Raw genomic sequence first — 26,785 nt, 5'->3', positions numbered from 1 at the left:
ATGCACCGGCTCCTGAATGTACCTGAACCCGCTCCAGTGTTGGTCAAGTCTGGTCTTGAAAGAGCTCACACTCGGTGTTGTCACAACACTCTCTGGTAGATTGTTCCAAGAGTTCACAACTCTCACTCCGAAAAAGTTTGCCCTCACAGTTTTCTGGACCTGCGGCTTCTTCAATCTTGAGCTGTGACCCCTTGTGGGGCGAGCATCAGTTTGTTCTCCATTTGTTAAGGTTACAATAACATATAGTTACAGGTAAAGATGTAGTTAATTTTTTCATCTCAAATATCAAATGCAACTTGGATTAATGTCTTAGATTTTCATAAGAGCAAATAAAACAGCATACCACACATTGGCTGTCACTTCAAGCTTGGCCATGAACCACTATTACTGGACCAACGTTTCACTTCCAGGGCTATGGGTGAGTCAAGCAGTTACCTCTATACCCGTAGGATGTAGTGAGGGAGGGAATGAGAGTCGTGCCGTCACACAATTCACATAGTACAGCCAGACTCAGGGTCATGTACTCCCGAGGTCACCTTGTACTTCACTAATATTGTTCACGGTGTACTGACTGTCGACGTTATTTGTCTTCACTTTGTGGTAAGGTCTCACACATGAACAACATTGGGTGCACTGTGAGCCTCGGCCGCCTTCACCACGTCAGTTGCTGTCATGGTGATCAAACACATTATTATTTTGCTGCAACATTGACAAAACATAAAAAGTAATTAAACTATTATGTAATATTATATACATGATTTGATTATTTCCTTTAAAAACCTGGTTGATTATTAGTGGTGGTTGATTTCTTTTCAATAAGACTAATGAAAGGTAATACCGTAATATTAAATTATGAGTCGAATTCGGTAACATTAAACTAACGAGTCGATTAGTGGCGAAGAGAATAAAATTAAAAGTAAATGAGTCTGCTTATTATAACTACATACTACTGTAGGGGAGGAATCCACTCTATTACAAATGTCTCAACAACTCAACATAAGAAGTGTGTAAACTGTGGTGGATCTTCACTCCTTCCACTGATAGGGTGAAACAAATACGGAAACGAAGAATACTGTGAATAATTATGCTGTTGTACACAATCTCTCAGCGCTGTATTGCTATATTTATTATTTCACACCTAGGTCCTTCTCACATTGTCTCAAATAGTGTAGTTTCTTCATCCTGTTGGGACATATGATACGCCTCCTTACCACCGGCTCCTTGACAAAACCCTACGGAAACCCCAACCAGGTTGTCATTTGTCAACACTAACCTAAACATAAGTGTTTTATTTTATATTTTATATATGAGACGGGTTTTGTCCGTTGTGGTTTTGTCCGGTCACCTAAGTCCCAGGTGCATCCTCTTCGTAACATTGAATCTCAGCAGCCATTTCTTGGAGCTCACAGAGAGCCTTCTGCAGTTCTTCACAGTCTGTTTGGTTCTTTATTTCCCGAAATAACTTGGCATTATCCGCAAACATTTGTTTGGAGGAGTGTACAACTGTGGTACAAGGAACTCCAGAGACAACTATCTTGTGATTTATAATAATTTTGATATGGATATGTATTTTTGTAAGCCCCGAAGAGGAAAACATAAATATATTTTGTGGATTCGAAATGGAATTTGCGCCACAGCGAATGCATCCCAGCCTGGGGTGAAGAGACACTACGGTTTTGTTTACGAAGTAGCATCGGGTCCTACTAGTTACCCAAATGTAGCCAAATATAGCCGGAATGAAGTCAAATAATGGTCCTAGATGAATAAATCGGACTGCCAATCACTTCTCAACTAGTATTTGGTGTCAGAAAGTCACAAAAAATTGGAAAACTTACTTTAATCGAGTTAATAGATCGCGTGCATGTACCGAGGGAGCGAGGAATTACCCAAATGTAGCCGCAATGAAGACAAATGATGGTCGTAGATGAATAAATCGGACTGCCAATCACTTCTCGACTAGTATTTGGTGTCAGAAAGTCACAAAAAATTGGTAAACTTGATTTAATCTGAGTTAATAGATCGAGTGCATGTACCTAACCTAACCTCAACTAGTATTTGGTGTCACGAAGTCACAAAAAATTGGTAAACTTAATTTAATCTGAGTTAATAGATCATGTGCATGTACCTAACCTAATCTAATCTAATCTAATCTAATCTAGCCTAACCTAACCTAACCTAATACAACACAACTCAGATTAAATTAAGTTTACCAATTTTTTTTTTACTTTATGACACCAAATAATAATCGAGAAGTGATTCACAGCCCGAATTACGCTTGTACGACCATCATTTGACTTAATTGCGGCTACATTTGGGTAATTCCTCGCTCCGTCGGTACATGCACGCGATCTATTAACTCAGATTAAAGTAAGTTTTCCAATTTTTTGTGACTTTGTGACACCAAATACTAGTCGAGAAGTGATTAGCAGTCCGATTTATTCATGTAGGACCATTATTTGACTTCATTGCGGCTACATTTGGGTAATTAGTCGGACCGGTCGCATCAGCTGGGCCCAGTAACAGGTGTGTCCCACGTATTTATTGCTCTGTTAGGGTGTGTTGATAGATTGAGCATAATAAGTGTTATATGAAGAATGTGATAAACTCGTGGAGGTAGTTTGTAAGACAGAATGATGCTTATACTAGCTTTGCTCTACAGACATTCACCCTGGAGTGAGTCGACACCAACAGCCACCTCCCTGTGTTATGCTGGTGGGTTGGGTTTATTATGTACTGTTTAGTTCCTACTGTGTGGTACCAATATGTGAATATGACAACAGTTGATGCTTGTTTTGTATTTACAATATATAATGACAGTTGATGCTTGTTTTGTAAGTACAATGTATAATACCTGGTTATGTCTGATCTAGGCCCCAGCCTTTCCTTCCTCGGGTGATTTCTAGAGTAAATAAAGTTGAGAAAACTACAAGTGCGTGTCATATCCCTGCAATGGGAGTATCCCTGCTTTGTTCTTGCTACACAACATCAGGCATGTCATTTATGAAACAAACAAACAACAGCAGGCCCAATACACTGCCCTATGGTACCCCACTTGTGACAGGTACAGGTGATGATTTCTTGCCATTAATCACCACACACTGCTTGCGGTCATGTAGAGTCTTTTATCCACGCTAGGACATTTCCCCGAATTCCGTACCCATCCAGATTGATTTTCACCATTTCATGGGGTACACTGTCGAAAGCCTTGGCAAAATCTAGGTATATATTGTCGATACATGTACTGTATTACCAATGGAGCAGGTTCAGGTATAGTCAGGGCTAGTACATGCCCAGTACTGTACTTGCCAACAGTGCATAACACGTGACCAACCGCCCAAGCGGCTAACGAGCCGATCAGTGGTGAAGAGGATAAAAGTTGAAAAAAAGAAGTATGAAGAAGCAACTCTGGAGGCTGATTAAACTTGTCATCACTTTAAAACCTGTAGATACTGTATTATACTAAACTAACCCTCTCGTGGTCTTTTGACACAAATTGCGTCGCTAAGCGCTCCCGTGGTGGCACAACCCCTCCCGCTCAGCAGTATCTCACACTGAGACCACTCCTCCCGTAAACAGAAACACAGGAATAGTGGACCAACGTTATCAACCATCTAAGTTCCTCTCACTAGCCTCTTGGGCTGGCAGATGAATCTCTATGGGTGCAATTTGGGTCTGGATTGCTCTACTCAGTGTTTACTAAAATAGAAGAACCATTCCTGTTACCAAAGACTGCGAGGGGGGCAAGATTTCTGACCATGACCAAGAGTACCAGAGGGGTAATACTGTACACCCATACATGGTAGAGTGAAACAGTGAAAGAATTTCAAAGGTAAAAAATATTGCTGTTTCATATTTTAAACATTGTGTATATTATGAAAGTCTTCTTACATACAAAGTTATTTGAACATGTTTGAGTAGAAAATATGAGCTATTTATGAGAAAGATGAATCTCTTCAAGTGATAATTGTTTGTTGATCTGAAGATGTTTGTCTAATAATGATATTCTTAACTTTTCCTTGATGCATTATGATTATGTATAACATAATATATATCTAAATCTATTTCACAAAGAAATGTACAGTAGTATAGTGGCGATAACCCACCACAAGATGTAAAGAATAAATAATATTCTAGTTTTACACAGTGAAACCTCTATTTAATGGACTATACAGGAGACAGAAGTTCATTATATCGAGGGTTCGTTAGATGTAAAAAATATATCTAACAGATTACAATATATGGAGACCAGTCCTTTATATGGAGGTTCCACTGTAGCCACTACTGTACAAAACACAAATTTTCTTGATTGCACTACACAACTGTTAACTTTCATTAAAAGCTCTATTATAAATACAATTTCCAATGCTAAGAAATTATCAAAACTTTACATAAAATGCCCGACTTTTTCTCTATCTGATAAAACTCATAAAATTATTTTATGCAAACCAGCTGTGTGAGCACACCAGCACAGTCAACATATAAATCTCTAATCATTAACATATCACAACCTTATGTTATTTTTTATAAAATGTGACCTTCCTTACAGACTATAACTTACTATTTACTGTTATGAGAGATACTTAAGCTTTAGTGAGATTCATAAACAAAACTTAAGACAGTAATGTTATACTTACCTACCTTAAGTACTGTGACAACAATTCTCCTCACCGTACAGTTTAATTTTCCCACAAGTCATCCGTCTTCCTCCCTTATAACACCAAGATGATGTAAACTCTAGTCTCCATTCACTCTCTTGTTGGCCGTAACTTCCCTTAATTACTGTACTGTATACTTAAACTCAGTCACTTCACTTATATACAAATTGCTCAACCATTTACTGCCACACATTTCTATCTAATCTAATTATTTCATCTTTAAAGTTGCCAAATATTCCCTTTATATTATATATTTGATTATGTATTAATTTCTTACTTCATTCGTTCTCAACATTCACTCCTTGGAAGATCAGTCTTAACTGTCTACAAATATTCCAGGTACAGTAATATTAAAGAACAAATATTCTTAATTTACAGCAATAAGTGTTGCACCAACACTGAATTCCCTCACAGAGTATCAACAATTTGACCCCATCTCTGGCTCCACTCCAACACATCTACAGTACTGAAAAATTTCCTGAATAAGTTTATGCACCCAATTTAATATCACCTGTGCTGTAAATATACTGAATATATGAATTTCTTTCAATAAATAGAAAATACCAACACGAAAATACAGTACAGGACTGATTCTGACATGCATTGTATGACCGAGGTTGGACTGTGACATCTCATCTGGTTTCTAGTAAGGACAGTGTGTACAGGTATAAAATTATTACTGTACTCTAAGTACTTCATTTATTATGTTTATGATTGGCTGAAAATCATTGTGTACACCAAAAATTATAATTAAAAATAAGTTTTGTAGCATTTTACACATTTTGGGATTTTGTTTGTTTGTAGGAACATATCTCAGATTTTATAAAGGGAGTCTATGGGAAAATGTGATCCAATTTATGATAGGTTTTCAGGAACAGAACCCTTTCATAAATTGGTGAATCCTGTAGAGGCATCCACCCCTACAGAAACCTTGTATGGGCATCTACCCATGCAGAAGCTCTCTATAGGGAAGGTAAAGTAAGATAGGGAGCTAGCCAGTACTAAATCTTCCACTAGGTTAACTAATTCATAAAAATGGTTCTTCAATTGAGTGGCATCAACACCCCTAGACTAGTGTAGCCATGAATGACAAGGGTTGGTACACTACAACTCTAGGTAACACTCACCTGTTATGGCTGACCTTGAAGTGATGAAAAGAATACACAATGCTAATGTGGCACCTGGTTTGCCTCCTAGTCATCAATGGCACCTTTCTTTTGGGGGAAATGGTTGGAGTAGAGATACTGTAGTTGTACTTACTATAAACTCAGTTGACACTGTCTCAAAGTTCCCTGGGTACTGACTGACCTCAACACCTGATTGAGTACAGAGAGTAAAAATATGAACACAATATAATTTTTCAACGTTTCCTAGAGAACACTCATTCCTGGTCACCAAGAAGCTATGGTTATTGCACAAAATGTTAAGGTTATGAATATATTTAACTTCTATCATGCCATCTTGGTCATTCATGTTTCTTAACATACAGTAATTCTATTTACATATGTGACCCATAGTTATTACATTATATAATCTACATCACCGGTTTTGTTATCTCTAAATGTTTTGTTACATTCAAATCTATTATTCTAAGTCATTTAATATTACTGTACATAATTTACACTGGGTTCTGTCCTAACCTAAAACACATAAAAGACATGTTTTGATTTTACACTACAGTTTTTTGTCTTAAAATATTCCAAAGTGTTGGAATTTCTTCCACAAACAATGTAATCTCACTGTTTGAAGAATGTTATTGCTTATAGAGCACTTTAAAATAAATAAACATAAATATGCAAGGGAATACACTATAGTATATCAACCAATTCCTTTCCAGATGATAAAAGATTAATTTTACAACTTAGAGAAAATAAGCAGGAAGTAGAGTAGTAATGTATAGTACAGGTTATAGGGTAAGGGCAGGTGGAGGAGGGGTATGCACTACCCAAACAGTTTAACCCCTTGCATACAGGTTCACCTCTGAGCTGAATAAAGTAAAAAGCAGTGTCCTCATAGTGATGGGGTTAAGGGCCGAAGGTACAACACTTGCCTCCATCTATCTCTGTGTTACAGTATTGGCACAAAGTTTCACATGGGTTGATTACAATGTACAGTGGTTCTGGGACATTTCAAATAAAACTGAAAACAAATTCTGTAAGACACTTTCATTTGCATTCATGTCTTTACAATTACCCGTATACTATACTAAACTATACTATACTATAGTATACTATAGTATAGTATAGTATGCTATACTACAGTATAGTATAGTATACTATACTATAGTATAGTATAGTAAAGACACTAGTTTGATACAGTGGCATGGTTTGTCATGTTTGTACTGGTAACACTGTAACCTTTAGGGGCGATCATTTTACAGTACTTAGTGTTGGACTTGTTGAGTGTATGATGAAAAGTAGGCAGGATGGTGATGGTCTAGTGCAGTACAGTACAGTGTAAATAAAGGGAAGATGGTGACAAGACCACAAGAGAGATAAGTAGATGGAAACCTTAACTGGGTTGCAACATTCCAGCAGTGTTGGTGGACTACAGGCAGACACTTATTATTACTGGTAGCTTCCCCCAAAAATGGTGAGTGATGTGATCAGTTTATGTATGGTAGTCTTCTAGGCTACAGTTTTAAGGGCTTGTCTACACAGCTGAGAGGGGCACAAAGCTATGAATCTTTTTAAAAACTCATGTTTTTTCAAAATACATAATACTGTAGTGTTCATGGACTATGTACTGTACTAAAACACATTCCATAATTTATCAATTATTTTATAATAAAACAGAGGAGTGGAAAAGGGAACGGAGCTGTGAGTCTCACTGATAAATTACCGTAGTGACATTAGAGTTAGGAACCTGCAAGAGATCATGCAGCTACCATCAGGTAATCACCGCTAACTTGTGCAAGTGTGGAAAATAGCCATAAAAACAATAATAACATTGAATAAAGGTGATTACTTCTGAAGCATCTACGCAATTAGAAAAGGTTGATTACTGTGATTAGTTTTACTCAACAGGAGATGAAAACCAATTAATTTAATGTAGCTTAATTTTTGGCGTGAATTGGATCATTCCATTCACTCGAGAGAATGTATGTGGTTAAGTTGACAGAAAGATGGGAAAACATTTGAACTCTGAATTTGCTATTACAGTACAGCAGTGCCAGATAGTGGACAACACACACAAGATAATATATGTAAAAGTTTGTGTAAATAGATCCTAAATAAGCCACTTTGCTACATAAGGAAAAATTTGTACAATTGAGTAACACAAGGTAAACATTCCTATGACACAAGGCATACTGCTGGATGTTACAGGTGCCTGTATGTGACACTATCAAGTGGCAGTCACTCAGTCTTCCAGAAAACTTGCAAGGAAGTCCCCTTGAAGACCATCTGTTACATGTCAATGATGAACAGTGAAGCAGATTCTACAAGACACTAAAAGTCATGTAAAAAAAAAAAACTTTAGGAAGATTACTTCATCTCGCCTTCAACAACCTATATTCTGCATAGACAGTTTTCAACTCAACAGAAAAAAAACTTTACCTTATTTACCTAATGGCCACCCACTTGAGATGGCCATGCCAAGGGAAGGAGGCCAGTGGCCTGTGTAGGATTCCTCCAATGTTCTTGATAATTTTGTCAAGGGCAATTTAAAGCACAGTACATTACATTATTATTCTTGGGCCGTACCATAGGTCCACCACCCTCTGTATGATAAAGTATTTCCTTATGTTCACTCAGCATGATAGCTTGGCAAGTTTATAGCTATTTCCTTTCATTTAGTGGTGCATGACATAACAAACAAATGGCCCAGGTTCAAAGTTTTCCATCCCTTTCAGGATTTTGAATGTTTCAGTGCAATTTGCCCTTTTGTCCCTTGTCTGAGGAGTTGTTAGTCCAAAGGCTCTCAGTCTAGATGGATAATCCAGGACAAACAGTAGCTCCAGAATCATCTTATTGGCTCTGTGCTGCACCTTTCTAGGGATGTTAGATTTTTCTGGAGGTATGGTTTCCATGCCTGTATACAGTAATCCAGACTGGAATGTACTTGAGATTTATAGAGTTGAAGGAGCATTTACCTATCTTTGTATTCAAAGGTACTCTTCATAATTCCCAAATCTCAATATGCTTTTTTCACTACTGCCCACACTTGTTGTGCCACCTACAGTGAATGATCTATCATAATGCCAAGATCTTTCTCCTTATTAACAGTATCCAGGAAAATGTTATCAAGAGAAGAGTTGTGATCAGGGTTGTTGTATCCTATGTTGGGTCTTGTATTTTGTAATATTAAAGACCATTTGCCAGTCTCGAGACCACCTGAACAGCTCATGCAAGACTTTCTGCATTGTTGCCACATCATCTCGACTTGCTACCTTCCCAAATATCTTCGTGTCGTCCGCAAATTTGATGTAGCTCGATACATTTTCATCTATGTCGTTTATGTAAATCACAAACAGGGTGGGTCCAAGGATAGAACCTTGTGGTACTCCACTAAGAACCTTTTTCCATTCAGAATGTACTCCATTTATTACCACTCTTTGTTGACTGTCTTTGAGCCAGTTGTTAATCCACATCAAAATCTTGTCAATGATGTCATGTGCCTGGATCTTATAGGTTAGTCGTGCATGTGAGACTGTCAAACACCTTGGAAAAATCCATGTCCAACACATCCATTGGTTATCAAGGGACACCTGCAGCGGGCCTATTGGCCCATACGGGGTAGTCCTATTTACACCCAACCCCAATACAGGAGTGCAAAAGTTGCAACAAAAGTACTGTATGTTGGCCAAGATGTTTAAATTTTTTACTCCTTAAATTTCTCCATTATGTACTGTATAAGAGATTCCTCAAAATAACAGTTTGTAAGGTACTGTACTGTACTATGTATTTAAGATCCAGTTTACTACTACACATAGTCTCACGTATTACAAGCAGGAATGACAGCCAGAGGCACGGCTTTGTAGTGTTAAATCCAACCTGCATAATTATAATGCAAAGAATGGATACAGCATTTGCCTCCTGTTCCAGGGGTCAGAGGTTCAAGAGCTACCAGTTCAGCCAGCTGTATATGAGAATCTCAGTTTACAACTTGGGCAAGTGAACGTGGTCGAGAGCAGTACTGGCCATGCTGCCTCCTTGTGTACAGTGTACTATATCCTCACTGTCCTCATTGGGCAGTCATACCTATGGGACCCACTTTCATTAGCATGAATTAGTCTTGTGTTCTGGTGCTAAAAAAAAAAAAAAATACTGATACAGATCAGATTCTACAAGAGATACTGTATATTAATGTTATGTGAAGAATTGAAAATAAAAAGTAAACTTTTACATGTGAGTGTGGACGACACTGCAAGATTCACATAGGATATCATGGTACTGTATATTGTAAACAAATAAAAAACAATAATTTTCAAGAAAAGGCACACCTTCACATGATGGAATGAAAGTATGAGTGTGATGCTTCATTAATCTCAGATATGGAATCTTAAAAACAAAATCTGAAAAAAAAACTTGTAAAAAAGAATTACAGTATGATGAGGCAGGCACCTTGAGATGAGCTGGAAAACATTCAAGCATACTGTACAGTGCAGTATATTATAAACAATGAAAGAAACCTTCACTTATTTAGCCTTCACTAGAGCAGGGAACAAGTATACAATAACAACATAGGGAACACATCTATACTCCAGACACTTTCAATGTGATGTAACATTTCGCTCAATAATGGTCTCTTGTGCAGGTATGAGTGTGCAACAGGAGCAGGCAACATTCTAGAGGCCTAGCATTGCACTGTGGAGTAGAACAGGTAGAGGTAGATATCTGCTTTGTATAAAATATCACATAATAAACCATTGAAGAATATATTTCTCACAGCATTAAATAAATTATGCCAGTGGATTAAATCAATTGAGTGTTGTACGAGGCCAATATGCACAACACACCTAACCTGTGTATTGTACTGTATACTAACCACATACTGTACTGCTATCGTTCATTACAGTTACAGCCTTGCAACACATGGGTGGATATTTACCATCAATGTTTAGTCATGTATAATTTCCCTCACTTACTATTTTTATCTTTCAAAATATATAATGTCTCTGTCTGAAGCTCTCATTCTTAAAACTCTAATTTTCACCTTCAATCAATCTATTTCACTTCTCTCAAAACCCTTCACAAACTTGTATTCATTCTCACTCTCTTAAATAATAAAAAATATTAATTATATCATAATTTTTTTAGCTGCAGTAGAAGCCTGAGCTCAGTTTAAAACTGTCTCTATGAATTGTAAACTAACATCTGAGATCAAATAGTTTCACTGTCACAATACACAGTAATATAAGTGTAGCACCTGGCTACCTTATTCTTCATAAAACCAGTTATTTGTACTATTAAATCAACAAGACATATACACATAGCCTATAAAATTACCCATCAACTGAAGAAAGTTGTACAACATGAAGGGTGAATCACTCGCTGGTCACTCTACTGTATTAGTGTTTCGTGTACAGTATTTTCAGTAAATTATTATTTTTTTATTTTCGCCACTAATCAGCTTACTAGTAGTACAGGAGGAAACCGAGGACCGGGAAACCTGTGATGTTTGGTAGTGAGGGTCACACTTCTCACGTGTGTCTGAGCCAAGTGGGTTCAAACCCTTGACATATTGGTGAATCATACGCACGTTACCACTGAACCACCAAGTGTTTCTCCCTCTCTTTTGTTTATCAATAACTGTTATATCAGCAAAACTGTGAGGCTACCAGTCAGTGAATCACCCTGTACAGTTCTACAGTATACTGTACTGTACTGTATTCTATCTAGTTTTTACAATTTTATTGCTGTTGTTGCTGTTGCTGTTGTTGTTGCTGTTGTTGTTGCTGCTGTTGCTGCTGCTGCTGTTGGTTGCGTTTAGCAAGAGCAGTCAACTTATGATGTAGCTGTATCTGTGTAAAACTACTCACATGCCCCGTCTTTTGTAGAGCCATCTGGAGCTGAAAAGATGAATGAACTACAGTATCTAAAATACAAATTATGCAAAATTATATTATGGTTTAAGCTTACCTTTGACAACCCAACCTTCCAGAACTTTTACCCATCATTACAACCCTTCTACTTGATTAAGAAATACTCTTGGACAATAAAGAGGGGGAGGGTGACTTGTCTCCTGGCTGAATACTTGGGCGTCCATCTGGCAGCTTGATGTATTAATCTATTTGATAACCCAACTCTCCCCACCCATCAGCCTCAAGTGAGGAATGAGTTCTTTTACAACCAAAGCTCATACACTCAACACACATCTTGACTCCAAGTTAATTTGCAATTTTTAATTCCAGTTCCAACTTATTAGTCATTAAAGTCAGGGAAGATGGAGGACAACTGAGCTAAAGGTCCAGCCAGAAGAGAGGATTTTAGGACATAATCCTCCAATAATAACATTGACACTTTAGCTCTTGTTATCAAAAGTCATCTAGACAAGAAGATGGTGGTACAACAGCTCCAGGGATCGGCCCTAGAGTTGACCCACTTACCATCTATAGTATAAAGATGAGGAAGATACAGCACGGTACTATACATTCCCTAACTTCTTCACAGGTGTTTGGTGTTGTAACTCAACAACCAGGAAAGAACATAAAGCACAGTACAGTAGAGGTATCTCTCAATTTACACACGTTTGGTTTATGCCAATTTTAGAATAATGCGTAAATCAAGAGGTTCCTGTACTGTCAATATCCAGAGGACAAATACTCAGCAGACAACATACTGCACTGTACTGTATATACAGAAGGCAAAACATAAATTTTACCTGTGATAATTGTGAGAACTTACCTGCTGCTTGGCTGTAAGTTGAGAAGTTGTTGTGTGTCCTGATGCCATGTTGGATTCACCACTTGATACAACAGTACCAGTTCCCTAAGGAGACATTATACTTACTGTAACACACCAAAACAAATACTTCAATGGCACTAAATACAATGACCTTTAAGTACAAATATTATGCAAACTTACAGAAATGAATGTCACTACAGATGTGATCGATCAGTACTATATGGACATTTTCCACACTTGTGCGGGTTAACCGTGATTACCTTGTGTCATGGCGTTGTGTTCCAGTTGATGAGCTTTTACAAAGTGAGAACTGAACTTTACAGTGTACAGTATATGTAAGACTTTCAAAAGCCTAATAATATCTAGTAACATATTTCTATACATTTCAGGTGCATCTGTGATTACTATATACAGGTATAATGGCACTTTTGGCTGGATACATATACCCTACAACCAAATGCAATAAATATAACCTAAATTCAATTTTTAATTCCTTACAATTGTCTCACTTTTACTACTCTTGTGTTGGATAATTAATCTATGTTCCTTTATTTCCTTATTACAGTAATTATGTGCTTCATGAAACTGTACATAAACAAAAATGAAATAATGTACCTGTCCTGTCTGCAGTGCTACTTGTACAGTCTGTTGTGACAGTGATCCACCAGTGCCCACCGCTCCACCACCACCACCTGTTGCTGCTGCTCCTCCTCGCACCGATGTAAACAGCTGTCCTCCCACACCCTGAACCTACAGTACGTTATCAAGCACTTAGTAACTCAACACGGCACTCTAACATGTATTAACTTACAGAGTTCAAGATTATCATGAAATAAACTTTCATACTAATCAAAGACAAGTAAAATGAAAACAATATTATTAAAACTACAGTAAATTATCATTCATCTTATACTTGTACCTTTACTTTAAGATCCATTAATTTTGCGCAATTAAATTGGATCTTTTTTCAGTTATGTGCAAGTCCGGAAATTAAATCTTTGACTACACCTTGACGGCCGCTCAGTACAGCACTGGTGCAGTGAATCATGGGGCATTATAGTGTAGTTAGAGGAAATCTTTCTCACACAATTGTTTAAGTATTATGTCTCCCTCACAAACCTGGTTAGAGTTATGAAAATTATATATTCCACAAGCCGAGGCCATACAGTATTTCATTTTTAAAACACTGTACTGTATACCCACCTTTTTTGTGTGTGAGTGCGTGTGTGAGAGGAAGTAATTTTTCTCATTACCGGTATAAATCCACTGTTGATAAGATAACCTCTTTTACTGGAATATAGGTGATTCATGTTTATCGAGAAATACACAAAACATAATATAAGAACTAATGAAAAAATTTTCCCTGACCTGCAGGACTGGAATAGATGAGGATGACCCGCCCTGCTGGCCTGTTGACTTGGCTAACTGTGCTGCCAGTTGTGGAGAGTTGAGCTGACCTGCAGGGCAAGATAATGTAATTCCTTTTAGCAGACATAAACCAAATGACTTGACAAAAAAGAAAAAAAAAGAAAAAAGAAAAAAAGAATTGTAATGGTAAAAAAACTTATCTTTACCATTATTGTATTACAAGGTATCAAAAACATGTACAATACACTCGTTCACTCTGAAATTCAGTGGACCCTCCGTAATATACTTCTGCAGTGAGTGTACAAAACTGGTCACTAAAGACACCATGAAACTATCCAGTACAGTACACAAATGTAACATCAGATCCCCCGTCCCAGTCTCATGTAAATCCTGAGAGAACTGGGACTCCATCTGGTCGAGTGTCATATAAAAATGTGTAACACCTGTCATCTGGAGCCACACAGCCCCTAACAGTGACCAGGAATGTGTGTGGTAAAGGTCAGACCTCATCTTGTGGATAGTCTAGTCTGTCAAAGTTATACAGGGTGTCCCAAAAGTCTCTCTCCGGTCTTAAATATTTATCACTAATAAACCAAAAGAGATATATTAATACAGTTTGCTGCTTCATATTCCTCAGTTAATAAGAGTTTTTTCTTTACTGGTGCAGTGGATTTGAGAGGAATTATCTTGGTGAAGAAGATAAGGAGTAACAATGGCGTCTAATCAAGAGAAGGTGCAATGTGTGGTCTGGTTTGTCGTCCGGCTCTAGTGCTTGGACTACCTGCACTTTATAAGCATGCAATTTCAGTGTTTTTTGGAGTACTCAGTGTATGGATGTCTTAGGTAGATGAAGCTCCACTGATGCAGCGTGAACAAACTTTCTAGGACTTCGTTGGAATGCTTTCCTGAACAGATTTAATGGACTCTTCAGACATCCTTGGGCGCCCACTTTGGGTCAAGTCACAAACGCTACCTGTTTCCAGAAACTTTTGAAACCATGCCCTAATGCTGGGTTTTGAGGGTGGCTCTTTACCATACCTCTGGCAGTATTGTCTTTGCACTGTTGTCACTGGTTTGCTCTCTGCAAACCAGACCACACATTGCACCTTCTCTTGATTAGACGCCATTGTTACTCCTTATCTCTTCACCAAGATAATTCCTCTCAAATCCACTGCACCAGTAAAGAAAAAACTCTTATTAACTGAGGAATATGAAGCAGCAAACTGTATTAATATATCTCTTTTGGTTTATTAGTGATAAATATTTAAGACTGGAGAGAGACTTTTGGGACACCCTGTAGTATATACAGTATACAACTCACTTATTGGGAGTTGAACGACTTGTCCCTGTTGTATCGTCGGCTGACTGGCTATCATCACCGTTGCTGCTGAAGTAACAGCTGTTGACCCCGACACCTTTGTTGCCACCTAAAGACGTAAATAATTCTTGACAATTTCTTATAACTTTCCCATCCTTGTGTCTATTTTACCATTCCTAAATTTTTTTTTATAACATCTGATTAGTTTAGTTTAGGTAAGCATATTTATAAGATCTTTAAGTAGTCACTAATTGGCTTCACCTGACATAAGACTAATTAACATCATTATCTTACACTTGCAGGTGGTGGTGAGGACAATATGACACCAGCCGAGCTGCTGACAGGTACATTAAGTGACAGTGATATGGGCACTGCTAGACCAGGTATGGTAACTTGCACATTCTGGAGGCCACCAAGGTTTGTTGTCAGACTCTGCAGGCCAGCCACATTCAGACCTGGCATACAGAACCATCAACAATTAGAATATAACAAATGTGTAAATGTTTTTTTTAATTCAGACAACTCAAAATTTATATTATCAATTTAACTACTATATACCACTCATGTTTACCTGGTAGATTAAGACTGGCAATGTTAACGTTAGGAGGAGGACCGCCTGTGCCACTATCACTGCGTAACACTGCCGCCGCCGCTGAACTCCCAACATTTGACTGACTGGACGAGACGTTCGTAACTCCTCCAACCTTCACTATGCCACCTCCATCTTGCTGCGTGTCATAGATCCCAATAGGGAATTATCAGTCATATTTATATCACTGGGAGTTATATGTATGAATGATGATCAACCGTGCTGGCCCATCACCATCTTAGCACTGTAAGGTAAACCTGATTCACTGTTTCAAGATGGACTGTGAGGAATCAGGATGACCATCTGGTGTTGCTGAGGGTCACACACTGTACTGACCTTATTAGCAGCAGCAGCAGCAGCGACAGCACTTGATGACTGGGCAGAAAGACGATCTAACAGGGACGGTCCACCTCTTTGGGGGGCCGGATTGTCTGCCGACGGTGTTCCTGATCCGTGGAGAACATATCTCACTTTAACGACGGATAAATATAACCAAAATAATTCATATCCATTATTGTACCATACTAGAGTACAATATTGAGTTAATATTACTGTACCATACTAGAGTACAGTAATGAGTTAATATTACTGTACCATACTAGAGTACAGTAATGAGTTAATATTACTGTACCATACTAGAGTACAGTAATGAGTTAATATTACTGTACTATACTAGAGTAATGAGTTAATATTACTGTACTATACTAGAGTACATTACCTGCCAATAACTGTTGTAAACCGGACACATTAAGAGATGAAGTCGATGAGTCATTAGCGGAAGACTTTGCATGAACGGAGTCGTTGACGCTACCAACAAGACTCACAACCTGAAATACACGAAAATAAGATAGAAGTCGTCCCTCAACACACTTGATCTATAGTACCGAGAAAATGTCTTCAGTTTGTAATATCATCAATGGTCCCGTACTTAATTAAAATGAACTTTTCAACAACTACAACTATGTAAATATCCAAAAAGAACATCAACTCTTGTTATGGGAAAGTCTGTCTCAAAAATGGTGTATTTTTTCTACTGTATGATTGAGGGAGACCAAAGACTAGCAGCTATTGCAAAATACAGTTCACTAAACCTGTAGACCTTCAGCTCAGACAGTCCTGGACTTGATGGCTGGGTAACTAACCTTATGATTAGTGCTGAACCACCCAAATGGTTAGTCAAATGATTGGTTAACCCTCTCTGAGACACCCTTCTCCCCACAAGAGAGAAAACATTGTTACCAAGGTTACCATTGAAAGCTGGACATCTACCATGGGAACACGAGGTCACCTGTAGTACTGTATATTTAACTCACCCAGCAATTGTTGGGCTCCACCATACTGAATCTGGTTCAATCTATCATCTTTTGTTTTGGTCAACCTCGAGCCACACAGGGAGGGTATCTGAACTGACTGGTTTTATGCTAAGCTTGACCTTGAAGCCAGTTTAACAAGGAACAAACTGCCTAATATGGGAGACACCACAAACTGCCAGCCAAAAAAAATGAGGAAGAGAAGGTTCCAAGGTGTACTAGACTGAAGGATCATACAACTCAGTTACAACAATGACCATTGTAAGAGCCAAGTTGAAGGTGGTCATGAGTTTGGGTCCCATAAACCTTTTCTTGAAGTCGCCTCCCAAGAGACAACATGCTGCCATGTACAGTACAGTGTCTGGTGAAGCATAGCTGAGTTACATTGTGTGGGATACTGTACTACACAACACTGAGTGGTACTGTAAGTGTCTGTTGTCTGTTAAAAGTTAAAGTATGACTTGAACAGTAAGGTGTGTGGCACATGATCCATCACACTTCCAGCCTTAACTTAACCTCAGCTGCTAATCTTCCTTCTTTAAGGTCAATGGTAAATGGGGAAGTAAATTAATCTCTGTATTAACCTCAGCTGCCTTAGTTTAGGGTTTCCTGGGACACTCCATCTTTGGTGATGCTTTATATACAGTACAGCCCACGAGTCTCACAAGAGGCAGCAAGTCCTAAGAGTGCCGTCAGTGTTAATGATACACAGCTCGGTTATACACCTCAAAGCCACACTTGTAGCTCACACATCTATTATGTTTCTACAGTATTGCTACTACTGTAAACATCTTAAAGTAAACTAAATATAAGAAGCATCAGCTCAGGCAACAATATGGAAAGACTCTTCAAAATCTCACACAAGAGAAAATGATGAGTGAAGTAAACACACCTGTGATCTGGGGGGTATGGTGACAGCTTGTGTGCTCGCTGGCACTGTGCCCTTCAGGAGTGCCGTCAGTGATGGCGACGAGATCTAGAGCCAATTAGGGTTTTTGACAAGTCTGTTACTTTGGTTTTAAATTTTGGGAATAATAACTTACAGTGTACAGTAACACTAATTATTTTCTGTAAACTGTAGAGGAGAGTCTTCCTCATACAGACACTGAGTAAAATTCATGACAAAAACATAAAAAAAAATGTTGTCTAAAGCCTAGTTATTGTTATCTTAAATGTAAATATAACTTACCTCTAAATACAGACACAAAACAATCCTGCACCACAGATCACCGCAACTTTTCCTGATTCATACATCAACAGTTGGCAAGGTTTAACTTAATGAACAACTGAGCGGACGAATGATCAACTCACCATAACCTCCAAGTCAAATTGTAAATAATAAAAGAACCGTCTTGTCTTGTCTCTCCCTATCAAACGGCTTTAAACTCAGTTGGTCAGTACATTTATCACAGCCTCAGCCAAACAGTTTTATGAGGGGATGGCAAGACAATTCCTCCACTATAAAAAACTGATTTTTGGAGTACGGTAATGGCAAGTTTGTCATGTGTACGCCGAGTGCCGCTCCTGACGGTAAACTTGTGACTTGCTACCATCACATTCCACCCCAACACACACACCTCACCCTCTCTGTTCACAGCCAATCAATCTCTCTATCTCCATCATATCAATGAACCATTTACCAATTATGTAAATCATTTCATCATTTTCCATTTAAACAACACATCATTCTTAGCAAGTGATCTTTCTTGAATAAATCCTTTCCTCCTCACTAAACCAATCCTTGTCTTCACTAAACCAATCCTTGTCTTCACTAAACCAATCCTTGTCTTCACTAAACCAATCCATAATCTTCCTTAAATCTAACCTTTATCCTACAATGTTCACTCAAAACAAAAGAGCATTATTTCTGAGTAATCTTTCAAATCTTTGAGACAATTTCACAGTTTAATGGGAAATAAACTTAATGCTAATGATAGTGGCAGTAAGAGCAATATATATATATATATATATATATATATATATATATATATATATATATATATATATATATATATATATATATATATATATATATATATATATATATATATATATATATATATATATATATTTATATATATTTATATATATTTGTATTATTAGTAACAATAGTTGGTGTAGTACTGTATTAGTAGTAGTAGTATTATTAGTAGCCACATTAGTTCAACCACTTGCAGAAGCTGTAAATGAGAAGGATGAAAATAAAAACAGCAAGTGTCGGTAATTACTGTACAGAACTTAGGCCAAAAGTTCGAAATTCTGAGGCACTGAAGCTGCAGCGACTCAGCATTCATATACTGTACTGAACCACACGCGTCTTCACAAGCAAATGGCCGAGGAGGATGAGAGTTACACTAACCACACTACCGTAGTATATGTCTCTCACGACTGACACCGAGATCATGGATACTTCGAGCCCAAACACCTTCTATAATGTGTTGTCAGTATACAATCATAAGTTTCTAACACTGCACCCAAAGGAGGTATGGTAGTGGTTCTAGTGAAGGTTTTAAGAGGAGCTGCATTACATATCTCACACAAAAGCTTTTGATATCACTTAGAAACAATAAATCACTTGTGTATATCAACAAAAAAGCTGTGAAATAAGGTTTATGAAGTAATGATCTTCACCCAGTTACACTATTACTACATTATTCTAGCAAGATAATTTGTTTCTCAATTTGTTTCTCCAAGTTCCCCAATACAGTACTAAGCTTGATGTGTACATGTCCAGTAATTTGATGCACTATGCACAATATTGTACTCAACGTTCACAAAGCTTGTTGGTCTAAAAATTTCCATGATGCAGGAATCAAATGGAGCATAATGCTTAAGTACAGTAAATCAAAATTATTACACCACCGTTCATTCCTTCCCCCATTCTGAAAGATCTTATCAATAATCTACACTGATCAAAAACCTTAAAATAATTTCATGAAAGATGAGATTAATGCAAGCAATTTCTAAATGTCTTCTTCTTATCCCACAAACTATGAAGAGAAAAACCTACAACATGAGCCAACTACTGCAGATACACCCCAAAGTACCTGAGTCTTGGCCAGGGACACAGCCTGAGAGTAAGCCGGCACTGAACGACTCAGCTGTGTTGTGAGCGACGGAAGAGAAATCTTTGAGATCCCGGGACCTGTAACAGACAATAACTGTAGGGAGGATTTAAAGGAAGAGTTTCTATGTCATGATCAGCTAAATTGAGTCACAGACTAAACTGATATCAAGATGATTGACCGTCCGTTCTTATATGTCTGGTGTTACATGATGACCAGACTAACAAGATCTCTTAGCTCTAAAGGGCAGCTGTTGTACTGTGTGATGGGGAGGAAAGAGTGATTAGTAATTAACAATCCAACTATAGCTGATGCTGGGGAGTCTGTACTGTAAGGTCACCCACCAAGCTCCTTTGTAGGTCACACTATATTACAAGACCTGCCTGGCTTAACAGACACCCTGATAATAAATGTCCCCTAAAAATGGCTGCAATATTTTTTATCATGCTGTATAAACTCTCACTCCAGCTAGTTTCCGCTGGAGAGAGAGAGAGAGAAAAAATCAGAGTCAGTTTCTGTGAAGGAGGCATGAGTCACATGAACCAGCAAGGGATTCATTCCAATGGGTTGATGAGCAGCTTTACAACATAAAGGTTTGAATCCTATTTCATAAATTCTGGTTTGACTATATCACTATTTATGAAACAATTAATATATAACTGAAAGTCACACCATCTCATAAGTCACCTCAAAGGCCATAAACCATTCACATCATAAATTAACTTTTATCTCAATACAGTATCTGTTACAGTCATGTGGCACACACCTGTTGTAACAGCAACTGCCAGTTTTGTAGTTCCACCAATGCCTCCAGCCATGCCAGCCATCCCTGCTGCTGTTGCTGTCGCTCTACTCAATATATTAGTTATGTTGGCACTTCTGGCAACTACCACCTGATGTTGTCCACCTGCCAACAGTACACACCTTTATCACAACATATTATTGTATAGTTATGTTAAATCTTTGTCTCTCAAGCACTTAGTTTTGTCTTTAGTCAAGTCAAAGTTTATACAATACTGTACTACTGATAATCCGCCAACACATTTCTAATGGACATAACACGCTGACAGTGTTTGCTAATTTACTACATATTATATATGTAATTCCCTTCTTATACTTATATTCTTCTTTTTTGTTCCTATTTGAAGAATACAATATTGACATTAAGATAGTTAACACAGGAGGAGTACAGAGAACACCCATTTGATGTTGGTGTAAGAAAGGTTCTCTGAGGAGCAAGGTTGTTGGAACAAAAAACATGAGATAACCCACGTACCTGAAGTTTGTTGTACAGGCTGAGCTGATATGAGGCTGGGGAGAGCTGCTGATGACGTTACAGCGATAGGTTTGGTCACAACAGTCACTGATTTCTTCACACCTCCCTCACCCTGTGTAATTAAAGAAGCAATAATACTGAAACTTTTTGAAAGAAATAAATTTCTTGAAACTGTACAGTACAGTACAGTAACAGACCCAAGTTCCCTTCTACTTTTCTAGATCTTAGGCCATAAAACTTAATGAAAGATTTAATATACAATGATGTAACCGTTACTTAATATTACTTTCTAACTGAGGAAACTAAAGTCTAAGTTACCATAGTAAGTGTTAATAAAAACTAATACTTATCATACCAAAGTATTACCCACTTTAGCTGTAATACTTGAAACACATAATACTGGACTACAGGTTATACTATACTGTAAATAAAAAGTTTAATATATTGTATGGGTCAGGGTACTACAAGCCGAGGCAGCCATCACAACAAGAGCACCAACCAAGTGAATAACTCTGACCTAACCACATGACCTTCACCTTTGACCTTACCTTATGACCTCCAGTTTTGACCTGTACAGTACCATTTTTAAAATTATATAAAATATCTAACTCAACTCTCAAGATTCCTGAAATTAGATCCACCAAATTTTTTTGCTATTTTATTCATAAATAAGAAGACAAACACCTAAATCCAGACAAAGGCAGATACACAGTATACAGGTGAACAATAAACCACCACCCTGGCTCGATGTCTTACATTAGACACAATGATAACGTTAGGTTGGGTGTGTTGACTCATAGTTGTTGTGGATGAAGCAGATGACACCCCAGAGGCTCCTCCTGCAGCTGCTGCTGCTGCTACTGCTGCTGCTGCAACTGCTACTGCTTGCTACAAATATTAATTACAGTAATCATTAGACTACAGATCATTCATTAAAGATCCCTGTACAGTTTAAGTACCAGTAATGTCTACAGTATATGAAGATCAATCTAAATGTTCAGTAATGGAAGTCTTGATACCACAGCATACTGAAACATATACAGTAATACTTGTTGAGAATGATACATTTTATGGGTATAATACTGTACTGTATACATCTTGGTAATTGAAATTGTATGTTGGGGAACTGCTTAAGGCCAACCTATACAATGTTAGTCCAAAATAGATCACAACTTGCTGGAGCAGAGCAAACAACAATGGTGCTCATTCAAGTGTGGCTTGTCAACTTCCTACTAAATTTAGACATGCCAAGATTAGCTTCAGATTACTGAGCTAATGACATAACATACAAACCAACTGCTGAGCTAAGTTAATTTGGCTCTCTGCCCTCCACCTAAGCCACTAAACAATTGTCCCTTATGTGAGCTGCCAAACTACAATCACTCTGAATGTGTAATTCACAATAATCAGATTTATATTGTACAATACACTTAACATCAAAAAAGGACTTTACTGTTTCATAACATAAGATTTCTCACTATTAATATATTATTTTAACCAGAGTTTCTGTCTTCAGTCACACACACACACAGAGGAAAGGAAAGTGAATGTTGAGAACCAGAAACCAAATATCTAACCTGTTGTATAGGTTGTTGGGATTGTTGTTGTTGTTGTTGGGGTTGTTGTTGTGTCTGCTGTGACTGTTGCTGTACTTGTATTTGCTGCTGTCCGGCCTGTTGTGAGGACGACTGTTTGAAAAGTTCCTCCTTCTTATCGCGGCTCCCCTGCATGAATGTTGAGTATGCCGCTTGACCCGCCACCTACGAAAAGAATAAAAAATTAATCCATGTCACAACACCCAGAGAGCACGAGAGATGCCCAAAACAGTGGACACTACTGTACTGCAGTGAGTAGGTTAGGTTAGGTTAGGTTAGTGCTGTGTTAGGTTAGGTCAATGTTGTGTTAGGTTAAGTTAGGTTAGTGTTGTGTTAGGTTAGGTTAGTATTAAGGTGGTTCTTCTCCAGGTGAAATAAGCTGGCGTGCATAATCCTGTGATCTAATTTTCCTGTTCAGTGTAACCTCTATTTAATGGACTATATGCAGAGGAAAGTCCATTACATCGAGGGTCCATTAGATGTGAAACCCCCCGTCTAACTGAATATATAGAAAGAGAAGTACATTGTATAAGGGATCCCCAGGTTACAAACGGATTCCGTTCCTGAGGACGTTCCTAAGTCGAATTTGTACGTAAGTCGGAACACATGCAATGTACAGTATATACAGTCTCTCCTCGACTTACGACAGGGTTCCGTCCAGACGAACAGGTCATAGCAATCACTTGGATGAATCTGGCGAGCAAGAACTTTTTATCAGAGTACCACATAGAAGGGTACAACCTTTATCACAAGGACAGGGAAGGTAGGAAGGGGGGAGGGGTCGCACTCTTCATCAGGGATACATTAAAATGTTGTATTAGTAATTCAATAAAGGGTGAAATTGGAACCGAGTCTGTATGGGTAGAAATTGCGGAAGGACAAGAAAAACTAATTATGGGAGTAATTTACAGGCCCCCAAGTCTTGGGAAAGAAGCAGCTCAGCCCATATGACAGGAAATGAGTAGGGCAGCAAAATACAACAACCTGTGCATTACGGGGGATTTCAACTTCAGAAATATTGACTGGGACAACATTGTAGGTGACTATGAATCTGAAGACATCCTAGATGCAGTACAGGACAATTTTTTGAAACAACTAATTACAGAACCTACTAGAGGTGACAATATATTAGACTTACTATTAACAAATAAAGAAAATATTATCAGAGATATCACAGTAGGGGAAGAACTAGGGAACAGTGATCACAGAGAAATCAGGTTCACCCTAAATTGGAAAACGAAAAACAATGACAATATGGTCAGAGTCCCAAACTTTCAATTGGCGGATTATGGGGGATTAAGAAGGTACCTAGGTGAGGTCACCTGGGAACAGTCAGGTCAGACCCTAGTAGGAACGGGTGAGGTCACAGGAGACACAACAATTGATCATGACTATAATATATTCACTTGTATACTACGTAAAGCACAAAAACAAAATATACCATACAGAAAAATTGGGTCAAATAAGAATGAGCCAAGGTGGATGACCAAAAAACTTAAACAAGACATAGGAATAAAGAAAGGAATTTAAAAGAAATTAAAGGGAGGGGAGGAGCAGCTCAGAAATAGGTATAATGAACTATCTAGGAATGTTAAGAAAAATGTAAGGAAGGCAAAGAGGGACTACGAAATCAGGATATCAAGAGAATCCAAGGCGAATCTCAAGGGATTTTTCCGGGTATATAGGACAAAGGTCAAGGACAAAGTGGGGCCTTTAAAGTCAGGGAGGAGGAAAGTGATCAATGGCAGTGGAGAAATAAGCAAAGCATTGAACAGCTACTTCTTATCAGTTTTCACAGAAGAGAAATTAAAGAATATCACTATCAGGAAAGAGGACGTTCTTAAGAAGATAAATAAATTAAAGAAAACAAAATCCCCAGGGCCGGATGAAATTTTCCCTCGAGTTTTGAAAGAGTGTAAGGAACACATTAACGGACCCCTCGTAAATTTATTTACAAAATCATTAGACACGGGAGTTGTGCCAGACTTGTGGAAACAGGCAAATGTAGTACCCCATATTCAAAAAGGGAGACAGAGAATCAGCGTCAAATTACAAGCCGATCAGTTTGACGTCAGTAGTTGGGAAATTTCTTGAATCAATTACTATGGCAAACAGCATCTGATCGCATTTAGAGAAAAGCAAATTAATCTACGACTCTCAACATGGGTTTACAAAGGGAAAATCTTGTCTAACAAATCTGCTGACTTTTTTTAGGAAAGTCTTCGAGGTAGTAGATAATGATGAAAATTACTTAGGGGTACTTGTAAGCCCAGACCTACGGCCTAGAAAACAGTGCATTAATGTTTGAAATAAGGCAAACAGAGTACTGTATTAGGTTTTATATCTAGAAGTGTAAGCAATAAGAGTGCAGAGGTCTTATTGCAACTATATCTTGTGCTAGTCAGGCCGCACCTCGATTATGCGGTTCAGTTCTGGTGCCCTTATTATAGAATGGATATCAATTCACTGGAGTCGGTGCAGCGAAGAATGACGAAAATGATTCTGGGACTTACCGGTAGAAACCTTCCACATCAAGATAGGCTAAAGAAACTAAACTTGCATTCCCTAGAAAGACGAAGAGTGCGGGGAGATATGTAGAAGTATCTAAGTGGGTGAATGAAATCAATAAAGGAGATATAGATAAAGTTCTTATAATATCCGAGAAGGATAGGACTCGGAGCAACGGATTTAAGTTGGATAAGTTTAGGTTTAGGAGGGAGATAGGAAGGAACTGGTTCACAAACAGGGTGGCGGACGAGTGGAACAAGCTTAGCAACTTTGTAGTAAGTGCTGGAACGCTGGAAAGTTTTAAAAGGAGGCTAGATAGATTCATGGAAGATAGAGAGTGGTAGTAACTCTCGACAAGAGCTGCCATGCACAGGCCAACCGGCCTATTGCAGACTCCTTATTTTCTTATGTTCTTATGTAAGTTGAATTGGTCGTAAGTCGAAAAGGCAAAAATAATACATAGAAATTCTAAAATGGGTGTCTCTTTTTCTTCTCAGCACCACGAGAACTCTCACTTTTACGATTGCCAGCCCTTTTAAAGGGAATTACAAATGAAAATTTTGTCAGTACACAGCGCGATCACTAATGTCGGGACTCAAAAATACGTAACGTGAAAAATATTTTATACGACCATGGCCGTCGATGTTCGGGTTGTCGTAAGTCGAATATGTCGTAGGTCGAGGAGAGACTGTACTGTACTTGTAAAACAATGTTTGAAATCCCCCTTTATCATAGCCTAAGTCTTTACATACATCTAAAATCACTTAATTTAAGACAAAAGAAAAAATAGAATGACAAAATACAGTAAATGGAAGTAATAAAAAAGTCATCAAGTAAATAAAATCTGTAATTTTCAAGTTTAACCCCATTAGTATCGGCAGGCGCTCGTAAGTCGGGGACCCTCTTTATGGGGGTTTCACCGTATCAAATATCCACCTAAGAATTATTTATCTATGAAAACATAAAAAAGTAAAAGATCTCAACGATATTTACTCTGTGTGTAATCTTGACGCTCTTCCTCCAGTCCTCCGTGAAGATCTCCTTAAACTGTTGGATATAACGACACACTTGCTGCTGTGTTCCTAGCTGAAACCTGTAAAATATTTCTCTTATTACATCATCAAGTAAACAAGAGACACACGTAAACACCCTCACAGTTAACGTTTAGTAGTTTGGTAATAATTATACTTGTACCTCAAGCTACTGTCTTGTTCATACCTGGAGTGGACACATCATCACTGGTATGGTACAGCA

The 26,785-nt window shown here is 38.0% G+C and overlaps 1 protein-coding gene across 3 annotated transcripts in view; it reads right to left on the bottom strand.

The window, feature by feature from the left end:
• Window positions 1-3,845: 3,845 nt before the first annotated feature.
• LOC121859546 (transcription factor SPT20 homolog) overlaps window positions 3,846-26,785 on the bottom strand; it is a 29,977-nt gene continuing 7,037 nt past the window's right edge. Inside the window, exons 9-25 of one of the 3 annotated variants that reach the window (XM_042356439.1) lie at window positions 26,525-26,624; window positions 23,006-23,188; window positions 22,185-22,316; window positions 21,429-21,540; window positions 20,919-21,059; window positions 20,135-20,232; window positions 17,980-18,063; window positions 16,496-16,604; window positions 16,114-16,223; window positions 15,760-15,916; window positions 15,483-15,643; window positions 15,192-15,297; window positions 13,871-13,959; window positions 13,706-13,768; window positions 13,118-13,252; window positions 12,503-12,586; window positions 3,846-11,667 (exon numbers count right to left, since the gene is read on the bottom strand). In XM_042356439.1, the coding sequence (XP_042212373.1) occupies window positions 11,509-11,667; window positions 12,503-12,586; window positions 13,118-13,252; window positions 13,706-13,768; window positions 13,871-13,959; window positions 15,192-15,297; window positions 15,483-15,643; window positions 15,760-15,916; window positions 16,114-16,223; window positions 16,496-16,604; window positions 17,980-18,063; window positions 20,135-20,232; window positions 20,919-21,059; window positions 21,429-21,540; window positions 22,185-22,316; window positions 23,006-23,188; window positions 26,525-26,624 (2,023 nt within the window). In that variant the 3' untranslated portion in view covers window positions 3,846-11,508. The remainder of the gene's footprint in view (window positions 11,668-12,502; window positions 12,587-13,117; window positions 13,253-13,705; window positions 13,769-13,870; window positions 13,960-15,191; window positions 15,298-15,482; window positions 15,644-15,759; window positions 15,917-16,113; window positions 16,224-16,495; window positions 16,605-17,979; window positions 18,064-20,134; window positions 20,233-20,918; window positions 21,060-21,428; window positions 21,541-22,184; window positions 22,317-23,005; window positions 23,189-26,524; window positions 26,625-26,785) is intronic. The other 2 variants (XM_042356440.1, XM_042356441.1) reach the window with 2 other exon arrangements.

This window comes from Homarus americanus, unplaced genomic scaffold, assembly GCF_018991925.1.
Source record: "Homarus americanus isolate GMGI-L3 unplaced genomic scaffold, GMGI_Hamer_2.0 scaffold7626, whole genome shotgun sequence".
In the NCBI taxonomy this organism is placed as follows: Eukaryota; Metazoa; Arthropoda; class Malacostraca; order Decapoda; family Nephropidae; genus Homarus; species Homarus americanus.
The sequence above is the reverse complement of the archived record's forward strand: the minus strand, read 5'-3'. Positions and strand labels throughout refer to the sequence as shown.